This window comes from Pelodiscus sinensis, chromosome 1 (assembly GCF_052426305.1).
Source record: "Pelodiscus sinensis isolate ZL-2025 chromosome 1, ASM5242630v1, whole genome shotgun sequence".
NCBI lineage: Eukaryota > Metazoa > Chordata > Testudines > Trionychidae > Pelodiscus > Pelodiscus sinensis.
The window spans coordinates 91,436,521-91,456,172 of record NC_143052.1 but is presented as its reverse complement, the minus strand read 5'-3'; the positions used below and the strand labels follow the sequence as shown (position 1 = coordinate 91,456,172).

Genomic DNA, 19,652 nt, shown 5'->3' with positions numbered 1-19,652 from the left:
CCCCTGTGGGAACTCCTACAACCATCTCCGCTGATTGTTAGGACCCACTCAACCAGGGCCTAAACGGCAGCGTTGGCATGCTTGGCACACATTCTGGTCCAGGACACTTGCAGAGCCACTACATGTTTGTGGTCCACTATACTGTTCACCAGGCTAGGGATGATGCTGGATTTGGTAGAGCCATCTTGTACCCTGCATGTCTATGAACTCCTCCTGGGGACTTACATCATAGTCACCTACTATGCAATGGACATAAGCAAACACCAGAAGAAGAAAAAACAATTTACCTGTCTCCATAACTGGTGTTTTTAAGATGTGTTGCTCATGTCCATTGCACAGCCCTCCTTCCTTCCCCCCTGTCGGAATTCTGGCAAGAAGGAACTGAGGGCGGGAGGGGACAGCAGCGCCCTGTAGGGTGTGGAATGTGCACACCACTCCAGGAGGTGCCCAGGCTAATCCCCTATGGCAGTGGTCCCCAACGCAGTGCCCGACGCGTGTGCGCCCCCACCCCTGGGTGTCCGGTGCATGAAAGGCCCCGCCCCGGGTGCCCGGCAGCCCCAAAAGGTTGGGGACCACTGCCCTATGGATATTGATGAGTACACCAGTTATAAATGGGAGAGAGGTTTTAACGAAAGGGTTGTTGAAGGGTTTTCTCACCTTAGCAAGTGTATATGCTTCCAGTTGAGAGCAAGTTTATTTTTTGATCAGTATAAGGACTTGTGAAGTTTTAGAGAATGGGGATATTATTCTATGGTTATATTTTAACTTTGTTTAATCCCACTAAAGATGAATTAAACATACACAGAAGGCCTTCTGGAGGAGGTGTACATTTGCCTCACTTTGAAAATGTGGATGTGGTGGATGTTTCAATAGATAAATCCAAATCTTTGGGATTATAGATATTATTCTGCTACTTACAGATTTTATTCCAGGATTTATTAGACTTTTGTTTCTAGGGCTTTGTTAATTTAGTTGAAAAAGCTAACCTGAAATTTATAACCTGATTTGATTTTGCACCTTGCATACATTAGATTGGGTCTAAGTGGAAAAATTAAAAGGCCTAGCATTTTAAATAGAACTTTATTATGTCACTCTCTCTCCCCTCTCCAATAAAATTCAAGAGCTGGAAAAAAAATGCAATAAAGAGTAAAGAAGGATCAATGAAAATGTCCTGTTGGGTGCTGGAAGGCATTAATGAGGGGGGATTCCTTATAAAGCATCCTACCTCAACAAGATGAGAGCTCTTGAAGAGCTTGGTTAAAGAACTTTCTATTTTGGAAGTTGACAAACAGGATCTAAAAGTGTAAGAATATTACTGAGATAAGAGGGAAGATTAACCAGTAACAGATAAGGCTCATAAAAAAATAGATATATTAAATGCAAATACTATGGAAAGGGTAATAGAGCTGATAAGCTTTTAGTAGGAAGTTAAAAATGAAACAGATACATTAGCCATCCCTCTAACTGGAACTAAAAAGGAAGACTTAATAACTGGCATCAAACAGATCTCTGAAATATTTACTTACTTTTCCATACTTTTGTAAGCTTCTGACTTTACAAATCCTGCTCTTATAAACAGGCATTTGAGGAGAGTGAAGCTACCTTGTCTTTCAGAGGATTATATGGCTGCTCTAGATAAGTGAATTGCTGCAGAGGAGGTTGGAGTTGTAATTAAGAATTCAAAACCTGATGATGCTCCAGGCCCTGATGTGTGTTCTCTGGAGTACTAGAGCTCTAAAGCCAAGTATTTGTCCCCGTTGTAACTGGATTGATTAGTATGGTAAAACCTCAGTTACGAAGATCTCAGGAAGGTTGTACATAACCCTGAGGAAAATATTATTTCAAAAGTTTACAGCTGAACATTACTATTTGTACATCTTTGAAGCTTTACTATGCAGAAGAAGGTTCTTTTCCCTTAGTTTGTTTTAACACAATACTGTATTGTTAGCCTTTTTGTCTCTGCTATTGCCTGATATTGTGTTTGTGGTTCCAAAGGAGATGTGTGTCTGACTGGTCAGTATGTAACTCTGGTATTCATAATCGGGGTGTAAGAAACTAGTGATTTGCTAATTGTGTAGTTGATAGGCTTTTTATTGACTACAGGATTAGCTCATAAGAGTAGTTAGGGCACTCAGTCCCGGTTGGTGCTGGGTGTGGGACTTATCCCTGCTGCCACTCTGAAGTTTAAGTGTTGTATGAGTCGGGTGGTTAGGCATGTAGTCAATAGCATTTACCAGTAAGCTTTTGCTTATCGGTTAATTAACTAAGCGACCACTCTTTTGCATCCCTAGTTCATAATACTGAAGTTCTGCTGTACATCAGAGAAGCAAGACGTCAGATTCACGGAGAGACATAAATATTGGTCTTTCCTAAAGAAGGAAAGGATCTTGCCAGTTGTGCATCATACATAAAATTTATGCTAGGATGGTATCAAACAAACTGTCATCTTTCCCAGATGTACTGATCATATCTAGTCTGATTTGTTGCTGGCAGGCATTTTAAAAAAGCTCTAAATGTGATTGTTTTAATTCTAACAATTCCTCCTGTGATGCTTTCTCTGAATGTTCTGAAAAAACCTTTGGCTGACTGGAATGGGGGCATCTCAGACAGATTTTGGTGAGCTTTGGTTTTGGAAATCAATTTTCTGTGGATATGTTGTTCTGAATGATGATCCTCCATCTGCTTTGGTTTAATGATAATCAATTGTCTCCTTTTTTTAAGTTTGTCTAGTGGTGCAAGACAAGATTGCAGCATAATCCATCCCGTTTCCTTGGTCAATGGAACTATTTACAATAAATCTGAGACTCCTTTTGGTAGAAGGCATCAAACTATCCTCTCTATTAGAACACAAAATATCTTGTCTTATTGTATCTGCTGGGTCTTGACACATCGTTAAAAGTAGAACAATTGACTTTGGAATTGGGGCAAATATTCTGCTTTTCAAAATAAGATATAACTCAGAAATTTTAGGAATTAATGTTCCCAATTTTTTGTGTGTGTGGGGGGGAGAGGGAGAGGGGGGAAAACCACACCTAAACTGGAAGGCTACATAAATTTAAATGGGTGAAGGAACCTATGAAATTTAGAAAAAATAATGTGGAGAAACAAATCTTAAAGCAAATTTCTCTTCACTGTGGAATAAAATAATATGACTTGGAAGACTGGAACAAAGATGAAATTTCTTGGCTAGGTAGGGTAGTCTCAAATTGAATGTCCTCCCAAAGTTATTTTTGTTTCAGTCTATACCTATTCATGACATGACACTAAAACCTAGTAGCATGTACTCTCTACCTCCCTACCTACCCCTACACACACCTACACACAAAAGGCAAAGGATGAGTTCTAACATTGTGTAATCCTGTAGAATGTGTTGCATTAGCTTTCCCTATTTTGGCTATATGTACTATACATATACTTTATATGTATAGTAACTGTTAAGTAAAAAGATGATTGGTCTTCTGCACCTTCTTGCCCTTTCTGCTTCTTGCTGACAGACTGACAGTGGAGTAGGTGTGGGTTTTGGAATGGACACAGGCGACAACTTGAATAGTAGTTATGGAAGACAAGTAATTGTTCTCTTTGAGTGTTTGTCCATGTCCCTTGCAGTGTAGGTGATTCCCAAGCAGCTGTAGGAGGGGAGTTCAGAGTTCATTGACGAGCAGACTGTCATACTGCTTTGCCAAAACCTGCTGTCAGTCAATAGTGAGATGCAGAAGTGTAGACCTAAGGACCACATTGCTGCTCTACTAGATAGGAAACTGTGCCACAAATGCAGATGGAGCCTATACCATTGTAAAATGTGATGTTGGGGCTGGAGCCAGGACAATTGCCAGGTGGTACAGATTGAACTTCTGTGATTTGGGACACTCTGGTCCAGCAATGTACATGATCTGGCAGAACCATGGATGTTGCTGGACCACAGAGCTCCAGCTGCAGTGGTTGCTGGTGGCTGAGAACCTCTGGGGTCCAATTCTGCCGAAACTGGAAGCCAAGGAGAGGAGGGCCTCCCCTTCTCCCTTCCCTCCATGACCTTCTGTGGCCTGGAAAACTCCTTTGTCCTGGATGGTTCAGGTTCTGAGGGTGCTAGACCAGGGTGGTCTAACCTATAGCATGTGCAGACAGAGGAGGTGATCCACAGTAAGATTTTTCTGGGCAGGGGCTGGGGAGCCTTTCATCCTGTTTGCAGTTGCCACGGTTAGTTGAGTAGTTTTCTTAAATAATTTAATCCTTTCTATATAGAAAGCCAATAGCTGAATGTATAGGTTCTGAGCTACGCGCCTTAAAGAGCTCTTGATGTGCCTTATAATCCTCCTGCAAGCGTGCAACATCAGTCTCCCTGACAGCCTTAACTATTGAGAAGGATGCTTAGACCAGCACTAGGCGCTGCTCTTTGCCTTTAGCACAGACCAAATCCTATGGTGGTGTGTCTCAGCTTTGGCACTGAATCCGGCTCTGGTGGTGGAGGCAGTCTGGGCTCTGAAATCACTGAATATAAATACCTGCAATGAGACTGATTCCAAATAGCCTGCCATGTGAGGGATTGCCGCTGTCCCAGTGGCCATACTGTCAGTGTTACTTAGGTTTGGGTCCATGGCATGATAGTGCCTAAAGCAGAAGTGCTGGCTCCTTGGCAAGACATAGGACTCCACTTCTGAGTCTGTTTCCAAGGATCCCTCTGGAGACCTAGGTGGAGTGGTGCCAGGAGCAAGGGGACCAGGACTATGCCATCATGACCAATTTCCCCTTTGAAAATTTTAGTGCTTCATTCTTTCTTTGTGACACCTGGCACCATTCCCTGGGTATCAGAGTGAGACTGGAACACTTACTGAGGCTGAAATACTAGGTGCTGAGTCCCTGTGGCCTGGTTCCAGTGGCAGTCGAAGTGCTGCCTGCGGGGGCGAGGGGAGAGTGAAATCTAGCATCTCTATCCTTCTTGGTGCAGGACTTAAATTGTCTACAGAGTTTAGAGTGTCTACTGAGGAGTATTTGCCGAAACAAGTTTTCCCTTCAAAACCACCTTTAACCTTGAGCCTACAGAAGTCCTTTCTGCTGGTGCCACCATTGATAGATCCCAATCAGTCAGGAATGTCAGTACCAGCAGGGTCATGGGTGCTGGAGTGCATCTCACATTGAGTCTTAGTGCTGGACTCAATGGCTCTTATTCTGGGACCAGAGTCAATGGCATGGCATGTAGTGTTGGCACCATAGGGTTGAAACTTGGCAGTGCCCCCTGTCCTGCTGATTTCAGCTTTGGAGATAGGTCTGTGTCAGCCAGCTTCCCTTTGTTTTTTCGTCAACACCGGCGATGGACAGTGCTTAGTATCTTGCTGGCACATCTTTCTTTAGCACTGGAGGTGTTGGATAGTGTTTCGGTTCCTTAGATGCAGTTGTATCTTGTCTTGTTGCCAGAGATGGGGAATGGTGCTGGATGTCTTGAAGTTAGGTTGGGGCACTCACTGATGCCCAAGTATTCTGTGCTGAGTCCCAGTGGCCCAACTCTGAGTTTAGAGAGAGTCCACTGAGTACTTGAAGAAGCAAGAATGAAACCTATTTCCAACGGCTGTTAAGTGAGGTGAGGGACTGAGGGGGTGCTGAGTGGCAAGGACTTTTATACCAGTGCTATGTAAGTCAAATATTTGGGTACAATCTGGGTATGAGATTGGTTTATCTAGACATTTAGCAACCTTTGGGAAGTTACTCCAGGAGCAAGCATGAACAAAAAAGTTCAATTTCAAAGAGATGAACAATTTTGAAAAAGGTGATCGAACTTCAATTTGTGTATCCCAAAAAGAATTTTTATAAATAGCATTTGACTCCAGTTCTTTGGTTTATTTGTTTTTGTTTTTCTCTGGTCAGGATTTTACTCATCTTCCACCTCCCTGTTGAGGGATCCTTTCTCAGAAATCCTTTTTCTTCTTGGATATACCTATATACCGAGGTTTCAGATGTTCTCACTTGCCAGAAACCCTTCCCAGTGCATAACAGGCATTTGTGCTATATTCCCTGCTTTAGGAATATACCTTTACCATCTAAATGCAAGTTTTGCACTAGTTTGAAGCCCTTCTAGGAACGATAAAGGCTGACTCCTTTTGATGGCCTCTTCTCCATCTCACTTCAGATCCAGGCTCAGAAACCAAGGAGGGCATGAGCTTTGATGCAACCAGTGTCCCAACAACTTCTGTGGGTTGCTCACCCTCTAGAACTTTGGGAGACCCGTGAGCGAATCTGAAAGACCTTCCTTCAAGAATAACAGGTCTCTTCATAAAGACCGTTCTTAAAGGTCTACTGAACTGTAGTTCTTGCATCCTGCAGAGGCTTTAAGTGGTGTTGGTACTGAGAAATAATCTGTGCTAAATTCTTGTCATCTTCCAGAGTGCGCAGTACCCACCACTCAGTACAGAAGCCATTGGTACTATTCAGACTTGGGTGAGAAACTACCAGTCCTAAGCACTCTAGTAAGAAGGCAACATGCTCTTAATCTTCCACTGTCTTGCTCATACCTAGAGCATCTATACAGGAAAATATGGATACAGTTCTCCAATCCTGGTTACCTTGAATGTTTATGGCTGGGACTCACCATATTACCACACTAGCTTTCTCAGTACTGCAAGAATTGAGATTCTCAAAGGACCCACTTATTTCCAAGGAGCCAAAGTCTCCTTGAAGTTTGAGACTTCCAATACCACAACTGGTATTAACCTTCATAGTCAACCTTTTGCACAGACTGCCTACATTTTAGCACTGGCACGCCAGGAAAACTCAGTCTGCCTCTCCTCCATATTATAAAGAAGTGGTAAATACTTTAGAATCTCAGATTTCTGTGCAAAGTTCTGTTACCTACCTACCAAAGTTTCACTATCCAGAAGCTGGCCTGTGTAGTAGTCTCTTGGTCTTTTGCCATCAAAAACCCACAGAACATTTCACCTGGTATGCTGCACCCATGATGTTCTCTCCATTTACATGTGTTCCCAATGGACATACCTTCAGCAGCCTACTGGCAAGAGTTTTTTAAAGAGTTATGTGGATTACTAGTTTACTGCTGTATAGGTTTCAGCAGAAGCAGGGGCCACTGGATGATAGTGCTAATAGAGCACTCGCAGGCAAGGCTGTAGCAGAGAAGCTAAATTAATTCTTTTAATTGTTCTTCACAACAGACGATGTGAGTCATTCTTTTTAGGTCAGTATTCTGATAAATTGTTCTAGCCTGAAGCGTCACTAAAGGTGGTTTTGGAACAAATTGATTAAATAAACTGTCACTAGGACCAGGCAGACGGTACTTGACCAAGATTTCTGAAGGAACTTGTATATGAAACTGTGCTGTGTAACCTGATGCTTAAATCGCCCTCTACTAGGGTTGTCAGCAAGTAGTCGACTAGATGATTAACCGATAAGTCTAGTCTTATTGGTTAATCTGGTCAACTACTTGCATCCTTCTCTCTCTTCCCTCCACTCCCCCCCCCCCCCCGTGCACACACACTTTGCTGATTCTGTATCAGAGGCAGCAAGGTGGGGGAGGGGTGAGGGAGTAGAAACTGGTGGGGGGGCCAATCTTAAAAGGGGTGGCAGTGCAGGGAGGAGGACAGAGCAGCCTCTCCACAACGAGCTTGGGCATGCTGTGGACAGAGGCTGGTCCCTGGCAGCAGCCCCTGTCTGTGGGGGGGTCCAAGTGTGCTGCCAACAAAGGCTAGAGCAGGGAACATCCTCACTGAGATCAGTAACTGGCTTGAAAGATAGGAAACAAAGAATAGGAATAAGTGCTCATTTTTTACATTGGAGAGAGGTAAATAGTGCAGGGATTCTAAGGGGACCAGTGCTATTCAACCTATTCCTAAGTGATCTGGAAAAGGGGGTAATTAATGAGTTGGTAAAGTGCAGACTATATAAAATTACTCAAGATAGTTAAGGGAGGGAATCTCACAATATTGGGTGATTGAGCAACAGAATGACACTGAAATGTGTGGATAAATGCGACCTCATGCACACTGGAAAACATACCAGCTATATACATAGAAAATGAGGCTAACTAAATTAGCTGTTACCATTCAGGAAAAATCTGAGGCATTTTTAATAGCTCTCTGGGGGAAAAAATGTAATTGGTGTACAGCAGCAGTCAAACAAGCAAATAGTGTTAGAATTGATTAGGGAATTAATTGGAGAAAAAATCACAATGACGTTAAAACGCGCACACCCATACACACACCCCTCCTATTAGTACATCCCCTTAGTACTACATAGATTTCTGGTCACCCCATCTCAAAAAATATTTGGATTGGATGAATACAGAGAAGGTCAGCAAAAATAAAATGAGTGGTATGGAACATATGATTTGGGTTTAAAAAGATGGATGGGACTCTTCATCTTAAAGGCATGTGAGAGAGAGGATATGATAAAGATCTATAAAATCATGAATAGTGCAGAGATAGAAAAAGGTGGGAGTGTTTATTCCTTCACAGTACATGAATCAAGTGTCACTGAATAAAACTAACAGGAAGCAAGTTTAAAACTAACAGTATCCCTGCCAACAAGTTACACAGATTGACTACACATTGTGTGAAGAAGTACTTCCTTAAGTTAAAGTCAAACTATAACGGAGTTAAAAAAAAAAAAGCAGAAGTTCATGAAGAATATTTGTTAGAGGCTATTAACCAGGATGATCAGATATGCAACTCCAAAGTGCAGGCTGTCCGTGGGACTGGGTGACAGGTGATGGACACTCAATCAATTGCCTGTTCTGATTGTTCCCTCTCAAGCAACTGGCACTGACTCCTGTCAAAGACAGGACTCTGGGTTAGATGGGCCATTGGTCTGAGCCAATATTCCATTATTGTATTCTTAAGTTCATTTGGAATTGGTAACTGTCAGGCAATTGTACCAAGACAGTGATATTAATTCTACCAGGTTTAGTGTTTATAAAAAAAAAATGAACCTGAGACACAAATGTGAAAAGAACAGCTTCAAGCTATCACTACAAAAGATTAACTTTGGCTGTAACCATTCAGGCTTCTCTGGATGAAGCTGATAGAACAGCCCATTCCATTTCTATGATAGTAATAATGTACAGAGTATTGTAGCTTTTTCCACAGTAAATCATGAGGACTGAATGCTGTAGAGCAGGGGTGAAAAACCTATTTTGGGTTGGGGGCCACAGAAAAATCAATCAGGGGCCACATATAAGTGAGAAGCCCCCCCCCCCCAAACCCAAGCCATACTGAAGTGGCCCCCAACTGAGAAGCAGGGAAAAAAGATACACATTCACCTCAAGCTTTGAATCCCACAGAGGAGAGGGGAGATGCTGAGGCTCTGGGCTTACTCCTGGGGCTGGTTTAACTCTTCTGGTAGCCTGGGTCTAGTAGATTTGTGGGGTCACCCTAGGCTTTGGAGTGGGACCAAAAATGAGGGTTCAGTGTGTGTGGGGACTGCTAAGGAGCAGACTTTGGGTAGGGATGTGGGGGTCTGGACAGGAGGTAGGGTGCAGGAGTGTGGTGAGAATTTGGATAGGGATATTAAATTTAGATTAATCAACTAATCAATGCAAATTCCATTGACTATTTGACTTCAATTAGTTGATAAGGGTGCCTCCATCTTTAATTTCAGTGGGGCTGTTACTACATTTCATTCAGTGATGCCACAGACAATTCACTGCATACTTTGAAGGACTCTAGGAGGACGCTTCCCTCTGGGTATTTCTATGCCTATAAATAAGATTGTCTATCTGACAAATCATGCCCTTCTCAATTCTCCACTCTCCATAGACTGTCAGTGCCACTTAGAAAAAAACACAGATTTCGTAAGTAAAGTTGTTTGTGCCAGTGTGGATACAAGAAGAAATGGATATAAATTGCCCATCAGTAAGTTTAAGATTGACATTAATGTTGTTAAATGGCAAGCACGAGACTTATCAGTGCATTTACCAGTTAAATGACCCATGCCAGTGAACTCAGGTGGCAGCCAGCCTCACCAAGTTGGAGCAACGCCAACCACAGAGGGACTGGCAGGTAGGCAGTGGGATCTCACTGCTGCAGTGGGAACGGACAGTGGGCTGGGCAGCGGGCCCTGAGTTAAAATGGCTAACCATTTTAACATCCCTCTTTGAAACTAGGTGAAAGTTTCTAACAGAGCAGAGAAATTCTGGAACAGCCTTCCTTTGGAAGCTGTGGAGGCAAAAAAACTTAATTGGCTGAGCTTGATAAATGTATGGAGGAGATGGTATGATGAGACTGCCTATAATGGCAAATAACCAATCTACAATTGCTAATAGCATATCTCTAACAGCTAGTGATGGGACATTACACAGGGAAGGCTGAGTTGCTACAGATAACTTTTTTTCCAGGTGTCTGGCTAGTGGATCTTGCCCACATGGTCAGGGTCTAACTGCCATATTTGGGGTCAGGAAGGAATTTTCATCAGGATCAGATTGGCAGACTCTCCTAAGATTTTTTTTTTCACCTTCCTCTGCAGCATGGGGCATGAATCACTTGAAGGTCTAAACTAGTATTCCAGTTGAGGAGGCCTAATCAGGGTAGAGTAGAGTGGAAAAATTACTACTTGTATTTGCTTGCATCACTCCTGTTAATACATCCCAGAATGTTTGTGTTTTTGCAACAGTGTCACAGTGACTCATATTTAGCTTGCGGTCCATTAGGACCCCCATATCTCTTTCTGCAGTACTCGTTCCTAGGTGGTTTTCTCATTTTGTATGTATATAATGAATTGTTTCTTCTGAAGTGGAGTACTTTGCATTTGTCTTTATTGAATTTCATCCTGTTTACTTCACACCACTTCTCCAGTTAATCCAAACCATTTTGAATTATGATCCTGTCCTCCAAACACTTCACTCACAACCCCTCCCATTTTGATATCACCCACAAACTTTATATGCCAATATCTATATCGCTGATGAAAATATTGAACAGAATCGGTCCCAAAACTGATTTCTGCAGAACCCCACTCATATGCCCTTCCAGCATGATTGTGAAACATTGATAAGTACTTTCTGGGAATGGTTATCCAACCAGTTATGCACCCACCTTATAGTAGCCCCATCTAGGTTGTTTCCCTAGTTTTAATGAGAAGGTCATGTGAGTTTGTATCAAATGCTGTACTAAAATCTAGGTATACCCCGCTTCCCCTTTATTCACAAGGCTTGTTAGCCTATCAAAGGAAACTATCAGCTTGGTTTGACATAATTTGTTCTTTACAAATCCATACTGAATGTTACTTATCACCTTATCTTCCAGATTTTTGCAAATGGATTCCTTAATTATTTGATCCATTATCTTCCCTGGCGCAGAAATGAAGCTGACTGGTCTGTAGTTTCCTGGGTTGTCCTTCTTATAGATGAGCATTATATTAAGGTCTTTCCAGTCTTTTGGAATCTCTTCCATCTTCCATGACTTTTCAAAGATGATAGCTAATGGCCCAGACACCTCCTCAAAGAGCTCCTTGCATCATAGAAAAGGCATTTCAACAGGCCTGTTGACTTGAAGGCATCTAACTTGTTCTTTTCCTATTTTAACTTTTGAACGTACCTCATTTTTTCCAGCATTCACTGTTATCTATCCCTAGCTTGGCAACTGGCTTCCCATAAGAGAGACCTACACAGATTGGCAGCATTCTTGGCTTTGACTCTGCAGCAGTATAGGTCTTCAGTTCAACTTCAGGAAGTCTTTCCTCCAGCTGTACATAGAATAAAGTTACTTGAAATGCTAATGTAATCAGAGCTTATCAGCTAGGGTCCTTGTACTGTCACATCTTATTGAGAGTCCAAATCTGTCTTCAAGTCACTGCCAGATCATGCCTACAACATTTACTTCGTCACACTTCATGCTCAATGGCACCTACATTGCTTCCAAACCTGCTTCAGGTCTGTTTAGATGCCCCAGAGATAAAACTGTTCTTTAACCCCCATCATTTTCTAGCTTCTCCTAAGTGGTGGAAGAATCCAAAAAAAGTTTGTTCTGGAGGTCCTGTTCAGCCATTTTCTTGTGTAATAGCTTACCACATCCTTCCTTGAATGGAAAACATCTGTTCAAGAGAGAGGGTCTGTTCAAGTGTCTACATCAGTGTTCTGGAACTCTGTGCTGGTCTGCACTTCCTACTCATGATTGAAGAATAAATCAGTCCGCATAGTGACAAAAAGCAGAGCCAGTATATATCATTGGAAGCCATGAAATTATAGAAGTGGTGCATCACAATATTCCAGTCTCAGCAGTCTGCCTCAGTGTTCCCTGTAAGATTTTCCATCCGTGAGTGGAGTGAATTTTGTTTGGGTTTATAACCAAGTTTATAAACCTCTCCCTTTTCCCCTCTGATTCCATGGCTCTCATCCTCCTCTTGTCCCATCTGCTCCCCTGATGCCTGTTGCTGTACCTAGCTCCTGCCCTTCTCGTTCCTGCCCATCTCACTCCCCTCGGCCCTCCTGCATTTGCCCGTCCTTCCCATCCTCTGTCCTGCTCCTGCTCTTCCCTTCCCCCCTGTGCCCACCTCTCCTCTAGCTCCCCTCCCCATCCCTTCTCCTAACACCTCCCTCTACGCATCTGCCCTGCTACTCTCCTCTGCCCTTTGGTGCTTGTCCCTCCCCTCCCCTCCCCGTGTCTGCCCTTCTACTTCACCCCCACAATCACCTGGGAACCCTCCTGGTGCCTCCCCCTTTCCCCATTGCCCCTGCCCTCCCAAAACCTGCCCCCCTTGTCTTCCTCTGTGGTGCCAACCCCCTTGCCACCCTCTGCCCCAGTTCTCTTAATGCCCCTCTGTGCCCTCACACATGACTTGCTCATTCCCCTGCCTTTCTCATGCCCTCCCCTCCTTTCAATCCCACTCCTCCCCTTTCCTCTTCCTCCCTCTCACCCCCATTATCCCTCCCCTCTCATCTCCCAGCATCACCCTGTCCCCACCCTCACCCCCACTGACACCTTCCTATTCCCTGCCCTCGCTTCTCCTGCCCTTTCCCCTCATTCTCCTCTTGTCCCACTTGCATTTGTCTCTCCTCCATCCTGCCCCTTGGTGCCTTCCCATTTCGTCTCTTGCCCTACCTCCCCCTCAGCACAAGTCCCTTCCTCTCATCACCCCCACCTTCCCTTTAGTTCTTCCCCTACCCCTTCCCTTCTGCCATCCTGACACCTGCACCTGCTAGGGTGGGGCAGCGTGGTGGGTGGCTGCCCTGTGTACCGGGGCTGGAGCCAGGGCCGCGGTGCTATTTTTAGTACTGCGATCCCAGCCCCAGCAACTGCCACATAGCCCTGGCCCCAGCTGCTCCTAGGGGCTGTGCCACGCAGCAGGTGTCTGCCCGTGTGCTGGGACTGGAGCTGGGTAACGTTGCTATTTTTAGTATTGCAGCCCAGGCCTCAGCTCTGGCAGCCGCCATGCAGGCTGTGTGGAGACTGCCTAGCTGCTCCTGGGGTGAGCAGTCACCTGCCACATGGCTGCAGTCCTGCCCCTGGAGTAGCTTGGGCCACAGCTGCATGGCTCTGTGGAGGGGGTGGGAATGAAATTCTTGATGTGCCTCTTGGTTCCTTATGGGGAACCCTGGTCTGCCTGCCTAGTTTCTGAAACACTAAAAGTGATGGTCTCAATAAGCGCTTCACTTTAATGGGAACTAGACAGATCTGGACTCTGATACTTTTTGCGTTGGGATTTCGAAAAGCAGATTTTTGCCCTTGCACTTGATTGATAAATTTGTGCAGTTCTGTTCAAGGGGAGGATTGGGTCACTCTTCTGTGGGCACTGCCTTTCTCCTCTCTTGAGTAAAGAATCTCCTATATGTATTTTCGCCAATGCTGCTGACCCTCAGTGTCTTAAACAAAATCAAGCAGGTCAAAGCCACAGTTATTGTGTTTTTGCATCTCCTTGGCTGATAGATTTGTTTTCTCTTTAATCTTTCCCTCTTTTTCTGATCAATCGTCAGTCTTTTGCTGGTGCCTGGTCTTCTCTCTCAGGACTCAGGGAATGTCCTTCAAACCTACCTGAACATGCTGTGGCTCAAGGCCTGATAGCCACATGGTTCTTGGAGCTAGTACTATCTCACTGCCACAAGGTTTCAGGAGAGTCTGCTTAAGAGCAGGAAAGGTTCTAGCAAAGGCTTCTCATGGGAAAGGTTTTCTTATTGATATGTTCACCACAAATTGTCTCATTGATTCTCCTACCACTGAGGTATTAGAATACTTACTTACTTTTGAAAAAAGTAGGACTTGCTTCAAGTTCTGGTCTATTGCAGTTCACCTGGCTACCATCACAGCATTCTGTTCTCCAGTACATGGCTTTTAGGTATTTGGTTGTCTTGGAGTGTAAGGATTTATACCGGATCTGTCAATTATCTTCTTTAATGTTAGATTCTGCTTTCTCCTGGGGCTTAAATTTAGTTTTCAGTGCTTGATGAAACCTCCTTTTGTACTGTTAGTGACCTGCTTGCTTCTGAACCTCTCCTTAAATGCAGCATTCATAGTGACTGTTCTGTGCCTAAAGTGGTAGAGAACTGTGAGCTTTAGTAGCTGATCCTCCATATTCCACTGTTTTCTAAGAGGGTTTTTTTACCATAGCCATGATGCTTAACCAACAGTTGAGATTTTCATGTCAAATCAATCATTTAATCTATCAATATTCTACATCAATCATCAGTCAGAACGGAAGGTGTCCTTCATATGAAGTATCAGAAGAGTGTTGGCTTATCTGGGCAGATTTAGACTTTTTTGGTCCTTCCTGAGGTGGTTTTTCTGTTGTGGATAGAGATAATTGACAGCCCAATGGATTTCTGGTTGTGTACTCACCTGTTGCTTGACTGCTAATATTCCCGCCTCTTCTAAGGTAATTGTCAATTAAGAACATACTCCTTGTCTGCGGCCCTGCAAAAGGACACTTTTATTTGTTGTAAAAATATACAAGACTGGTACATGAGCTTCAGTTCATGCTTTTCCTAGACACTGTGCCGGGGTGGGGAACCTTTTTTGGGTTGGGGACTTCTGACCTACAGAAAAAACAATTGGGGGCCCGCACACAAGAGAAGCAAAAAAGAAAAACACACTTCACTGACATGGCCCCTGACCGAGAAGGAAAAAGACACTCCCCACATTGCCTTTGCCCATCAGAGCCTAAAACAGCCCAGGCTTGTAGATTTGGTGTGCTCTAGACGCATGGTGGGGAAGCAGGGAGATTGGAGCGCCAGCACAGGCTCCAAAATGTTGTGGGAGACCCTGAGCCTTTGGGGCCAGTTTTAGGCAAGCCAAGGGACATATCTGACCTCCAGGCCTGAGGTCCCCACCCCTATACTATGCTTTCATTGATCGTTCCTGTACAGAATACTGACTTAGCCTGACACTGAGTTCTGAAGCCCCTATCTTTAAGAGGGCACTGCTTAGAATTCTGGTTTTAGAATACCCACAGAAACACTGCTCAAAGAAGAGGAGGTTACTTACCTTGAGCAGTAACTGGAGTTCTTTCAGATGTGTCCCTATGAGTGCTCCACTACTCTGCCTTCTTCCTTCCTACTTCAGCATCTCATGTCTTTAGGGCTTTGGAGTGGAGAAGGAACTGAGTGTGGTTTGCCCATGCGAGCCCATATATCCTTGGTACAGAGCAGGGGGATGTATAGAGTACATGCGTTCACCTTACATGCACTGTTACAGAAAAACTCCAACAAAGGTATATGGGGATCAGATACACTTAAAATGGAACACCCATAAGGACATATCTCAACTATTGTTACTGTAAAAAGTAAGTAACTTCTCTCCTGCCTCTCTGGTCTTGGTGGCATTGTTGGTGGGGGAAAGAGGAGGAGGTTATAACAGCTGATCCAGGAAATTCAGAATTGATACAAACCTTGACCTATGACCTAGAAATATGCAAGTGTGCAATATGCACTTATGGCAAAGGAATCAGTATATGCTTAGTGAAAAATGAGTGTTAAATAGGGGAAGATGGCTTGAAAGCCTCCAGTGAATATTTCATAACTCTGCAGAATTATCCATATGTATGTCTTTTTAAGCAATGCTCTCGAGGTAGGAGGGTTGAGTACAGCGTTTGTGTGGTGGTGAGCTGTTTACTTTAATATATTTTTCTTTTTGCTTTCTAGATGCTAATCCTATGGGAGTGAATGGAGGTATGGGGGTTCAAGCCCCTAATCTGCTGTCTGACTCAATGTTGCATTCAGCAATGAATTCCCAAAAGTAAGTTGAACATCTCACATAGATTAAAAATAGTTTGAAGATACTGAACAAGCTTCATCTCAGAAAAATCTGAGGGGGGAGCAATCCTCTAATCATTGTGATTGTGACTGGAAAAAAAGGAGTATGTTTGGACTTGAAGGTGTTTTTGGTATGGTTAAAAGAACATGCAACTTGTTCACTCAAGAAGTGGGTGTACTTGATCAGTTAAACAATTCCTATATACTGTAGTGTGTAAATCAAATAGTAAATAGTGATTTGTCATTCTTAGTATAAAATAGTCTATCAGTGTAAGATTGTAAGTTTAGCATTTTTTCTTCTCTAACATATTATTCTATTTTGAAGTCCCATGATGAGTGAAAGCACCAGTGTTACCAGTTTGGGAGCTATGCCAACTGCAGCACAACCATCCAACACTGGAATTAGAAAACAGTGGCATGAAGATATTACTCAGGACCTCCGAAATCATCTTGTTCATAAACTGTAGGTATCTAGTATCAAAACAAGGTCTCCCTCTGCCAAGGAAGGTTGAGCCGAGTGTATATTTTCTATAAAGAGATTAAGGAATTGGTTGAATTTAAATAAGTGTAAGTGCACAAACTTTTAAAAATGCTTTATAGTTGCACCCTACTCTGTCCCAGCCAAAAAGTAGACACGCAGGTACTAGTGAGCACCTTAGGCTTTAGAGTTGAGGAAGCTTGTTGCTTTGAGCAATATAGGGCATGTATGTGGATTTTGGATTGGGTAATGATCAGAAGAAATACTGGCAAAGATATTGGATTTGCTTTCTTTCTTAAAACTGTTATTGTATCAAATATGCAATTCTGTGCTCCAAAATAGCAGTATTAGGGGAGAGATCAGGAAATCAATGGGGTTAGAGACCCCCTAAAACTGCCGTGTATCATAGATATTTGAAATATAGACTAAAAGCCTTTGTTTTGAACTTCATTTTGCAGCCATCTATTTTAATTCAAAAGATACATATTTTTAATGTTTCATGTTTTTTCCCACTTCAGTGTTCAAGCCATATTTCCTACCCCTGATCCTGCAGCATTAAAAGACAGGCGCATGGAGAACCTAGTGGCATATGCTCGGAAGGTAGAAGGTGACATGTATGAATCTGCAAATAGCAGGGTGAGTTGCCATATTCTTTCCCTCCAGAGCTGCAGAGAGCCTGCATGGGAGCCTGTGTCCAGAGCACCCATGAAGAAAATTTAGTGGGTGCAGAGCATCCATAGTTCCCAAGCTCCCACTTCAATGTCTCTCGCACGCCAGCAGCTTTGCTGACCAAACCCTTCCCTTTTCTCCCAGACCATCGCGATTTCTGCTAATAGCGATTTGTGGTTTCAGGAATTTCTGGGATGGAGCAGGGACAGGATGTGCTCAAGGGAAGAGGTGGGGTAGGGATCGGAGCTTGAGAGCAAGGATGGAAATGGGCTGGCAAGAGTTGGGGAAGAGGTAGAATGGAGTTCAAGCACACCCTGGCTGGAGGGGAGGTCAGCACCCTATGCCTGCATGCATTCTGTCAGTATAGGGGACAGAACTCTCAACTACTATACAGACTAGGCAGCTTCAGGTACTCGCAGCATTGGTGTTGAGATACTGTCTCAATGTGCCATGAATAGATGTTTGTGAGTGGGAATGGAGGCCTAACTGTGACAAGTTGGGTACCAAAAAATAAAAGCACAGATATGTTTGTTAAAGGTGATGCTGGTATGTGGAAGGGCAACAGCAAGTTCCAATCTCTTCCTAGTTTCAAGTCTTTACCTTTTTGCTTGTGACACATGTTTATAGTCTGAAAGCTTTTTATCCTAATGTGCCATGTTTGAGGTTTCCAATTTTCTCTCAAATACAATATAAAACCAGGGCTTATCCTTTACTGTGGTATGTGTCAAATGCACAATATAGGTAAAATAAATCTCCACTGTAGTCATTCTGCAGTTGCAGGAAATACTGTGGAATATGCTTACCCATTCCTATGGGAGAGTCACTTCTCAATATTCTGATATGCAGAGCAGAGAAGGAAATGTTTTTTCCAGCTCTAAACTTAGTCATCAGTTTTTAATGTGTAATGTTTAATTATTATATCTCCTCTATTTTCTTGTCCCTTGCTACCCTAACAGGCAGAGTACTACCACCTGCTAGCTGAGAAGATATACAAGATCCAAAAGGAATTGGAGGAAAAGCGAAGGACCAGACTGCAAAAGCAGAACATGATACCAAATGCACCAGGCATGCCTCCAACTCCCATGAATCAAGGGCCCAATATGGGACAGGCACAGCCAGGGATGTCAACAAGTAAGAACAGTTGAGTTAGTTAATAAAAGGGAATACCTTGTACAGGGAAATATTTATATTGGACCAGAATGGGAGCCTTTCTCTACCCTTTTACTACTAATCTTAGAAAATTATAATTGCCCAACTCTAGAAGAATTTGAAGATGTTATTACGGAGGGAGAGCATTTTCCTGTTATTGCCTATTCACTATGTAGATTTTGCAAGAACTGCTTGCAAAATTTCTGCATTAACTCTTGCTCAGCTGGTGGAGAAAATGGTGTTTGACAAGATAAGGCAAAACTTCCCATGGGATCTTTTGCAGTAAATGAACTTGCCACTGTCTGTGGCAGTACTTCTCAATCTTTTTTTATACCGGAGACGGGCAAACCCATTCACAAACTTTGGTGGATGGGTATAATTTTATTTGCATATTCATTGTGCAGATAATTCATATGTAAATGTACAAATAAAATGTTACCGGTCTGCCAAAAACTCCCCCCAGTGCCAGTCCTAACCCCTAGAGCCCCCCACCCCTCCACTACTCCTAGTGCCAGCCACTGACCCAAGAGTCCCCTGCACCCAAGACCCCAGTGCCAGCCCCCTGCCCCTTAGACACCACCACCACCAGACCCCCTCAGTGCCAGCCTCCTATTTCTAAAGCACCACTGCACCCATCCCTCCCCAGAGACCTCCCACGTGCTACCCCACAGTCCCCAATATTAGCTCCACTTCCAGTACCAGCTCACCACCCCAGACACCCAGTGTCCAGTCTCACTCCCCATAGCTCCCCAGTATTAGCTTCATCCCCAAAGCTCCCCAATGCGAGCCCCAGAGCCTCCCAACACTAGTCCTGCCTACGCATCTCATCTAGCCTTGTGCTGCCTCCCAGGTGCGCACTGCTGCCTGGGTCACAGCTGTTCTAAGGCTGCCATGTGACTCTTGTGTATGGGAAGAGACCCTGCCCAGCGCAGGTTGGCTGAGAGCCAGGGCAGGACACACCTCTCCCAACAGCCATGGTGGAAGCGGTGCACCCCAGAGCTGCCGTGGTCTGACGGGGCTGAAGACCAGCAGTTAGTAACTGCTGGTCTGTGGATGCTAAACACATGTTTTGGAGAGTGTAAGCAGAGCTGTCCTGTGTTGTGTCCTAAAAATGCCAAGCCTTGGATTCTGACAGATCAGTTCAGTGAATTCTAGAACTGAGCCTACTTGTGAGGATACCCA

At 43.8% G+C, this 19,652-nt stretch overlaps 1 protein-coding gene across 10 annotated transcripts in view; it reads left to right on the top strand.

Moving 5' to 3' along the window:
* Positions 1-19,652, top strand: part of EP300 (EP300 lysine acetyltransferase) — a 140,262-nt gene that overhangs the window by 72,902 nt on the left and 47,708 nt on the right. For 6 of the 10 annotated variants that reach the window (XM_089781069.1, XM_089781063.1, XM_089781094.1 and 3 more), the window contains 4 exons: positions 16,064-16,157; positions 16,500-16,637; positions 17,171-17,288; positions 18,278-18,461. In XM_089781069.1, coding sequence (XP_089637195.1) covers positions 16,064-16,157; positions 16,500-16,637; positions 17,171-17,288; positions 18,278-18,461 — 534 coding nt within the window. The remainder of the gene's footprint in view (positions 1-16,063; positions 16,158-16,499; positions 16,638-17,170; positions 17,289-18,277; positions 18,462-19,652) is intronic. The other 4 variants (XM_089781087.1, XM_075936301.2, XM_075936288.2 and 1 more) reach the window with 1 other exon arrangement.